The sequence below is a fragment of the Cetorhinus maximus genome, chromosome 5, assembly GCF_964194155.1.
Source record: "Cetorhinus maximus chromosome 5, sCetMax3.hap1.1, whole genome shotgun sequence".
NCBI lineage: Eukaryota > Metazoa > Chordata > Chondrichthyes > Lamniformes > Cetorhinidae > Cetorhinus > Cetorhinus maximus.
In genome coordinates this window covers 80,434,966-80,436,721 of record NC_135883.1, presented here as the reverse complement: position 1 = coordinate 80,436,721, position 1,756 = coordinate 80,434,966, and the positions used below count along the sequence as shown (strand labels likewise).

Sequence of the window (1,756 nt, the reverse complement as noted above, 5' to 3'; positions counted from 1 at the left end):
GGACGGAGGGGCGGATTCCTGAGCAGTGGTTCTCTGACGATAGTCGCTACTCCTGACGGGGGAGAGCTGCGTCGCGAGTCGACCATGTTCCAGGCTTTGACCAGGTCCTGGTAAAAGACAGGCACCGCCTGTAAGGAGCCAAGAAGGCCCCTCAGGTCTATAAACAGGAGCTGCACCTCATAATTCAGGCCGTATACTTGGTGGAAGAAATACGTCACCTGGGGACACCATCTCGGAGGGGAACAACAAACCTGAATCACGCAAATTTTCCTCACTTTAAATTAACGAGCTTGGATAATATTTCTGCCCGGTTATGAACTAGGGACCTTTCAAATGTGAGGCGGACGTGATTACTACTACACTACAGAAACATGGGATGTTGCACAGCCTGGGCATGGGTCTTAATCACTTGTACATACTGTTCACTATTGTCAATAAGCTTCCAAGATTCTCTCCCTGCCTGTGGCTCCTTGTTCTGATGAGCAGTGTTCATGTCACTCAGATGTGAAACCTTTCTACACAAGATAAAGACAGGTGTTTCAGTCCAGGGCCTCTTCCCTGTGCTTTGTGCAGCCTTCAGACCAAAGTGATGGTCCAGCCTCTCACTCCCTGGACACATTACTGATGTATGCACTTTGGCAGTACCTGTCATTGCTGCCAGAATGTAGTGGGCACGCATCACAGAGTTCTCTCATTCTCAAACTCTGTTCTCTCAGCACCTTTAAGTTGGGGCTGGCCTTCGTCTCGTCAGCATCTGTGATCAGTGACGCTGTGCTCCTGAAGGGCTCAGGTGTTGAAATGTTTTTGTTAAGTTCTCAACCACCGAACCCATACAGAGTTCGGCCTTGGCGTTTCAGGGCATAGACCACATCCATGGCGGTAACAGTTTTGCGTTTAGCATGTTCCGTGTAGGTGACCGAGTCTCGGATGATATTTTCCAAGAAAACCTTGAGAACCCCGCGAATTTCCTCGTAAATGAGGCCGGAGATGCGCTTAACGCCCCCACGACGAGCGAGGCGGCGAATGGCAGGTTTAGTGATTCCCTGGATATTATCTCGGAGGACTTTCCGGTGCCGTTTCGCACCCCCTTTACCGAGACCTTTCCCGCCTTTGCCTCTACCGGACATCACACCCAGAGATAAAGCTTTGTAATGAAGGCAGACAAAGGATCAGATGCTTTAAAAGTTCCATGGCGGCATCTCTATGACATGACCCTGATCACAGAGCGCAAGCGAGCTGCCCTCTGCCAGACATTCTCAGAGGCTGTGTGAAGATCTATGGAGTGTCCTCACTACATGTTGTCATTATATTCCTGCCACTGAACAACTGTTAGAGCCTCGGCTGCCTCTCCATGACAGGGGCATTCTCTCAGAGGGTATTGGTGCTACCATAAGCCAGACTGGAGTCAAACTTTCACAGCTGCACTGTGAGGATCCATGGGGTCACCTCACTGCGTGTCGTCATCATCCTCCACAAATCAAGCAACTTTAAGAGCCTCCTGAGCACGCAGCCTCGTCTGGCCAGTGCAATGGCCTCATCCCCATCATTGTTACCTCCGAGGACCTCCTCATCTTCAGCCCCGTCGGCATACTCCTCATCAGAGGAGACCTCCAGCTCCTCCATCGCCTCCTCAGCCAGCTCCTCTCCCTGTTGCTGCGCCAGGTTGTATGACGGTGAGTGACACCCTCTGTGGATTATATTGCAGGGCTCCACCAGACCGGTCCAGGCACTGGATCCGTATCTTCAGCATCCCGAT

General features: G+C 51.5%; 1 protein-coding gene across 1 annotated transcript; it reads right to left on the bottom strand.

Annotated features, from left to right (window-relative positions):
- Positions 1 to 815: 815 nt before the first annotated feature.
- LOC144681115 (histone H4-like) lies at positions 816 to 1,127 on the bottom strand. Its single transcript, XM_078542846.1, has one exon. The coding sequence runs from the start codon at positions 1,125 to 1,127 to the stop codon at positions 816 to 818; it is 312 nt and encodes a 103-aa protein (XP_078398972.1).
- Between the last annotated feature and the right edge of the window lie 629 nt (positions 1,128 to 1,756).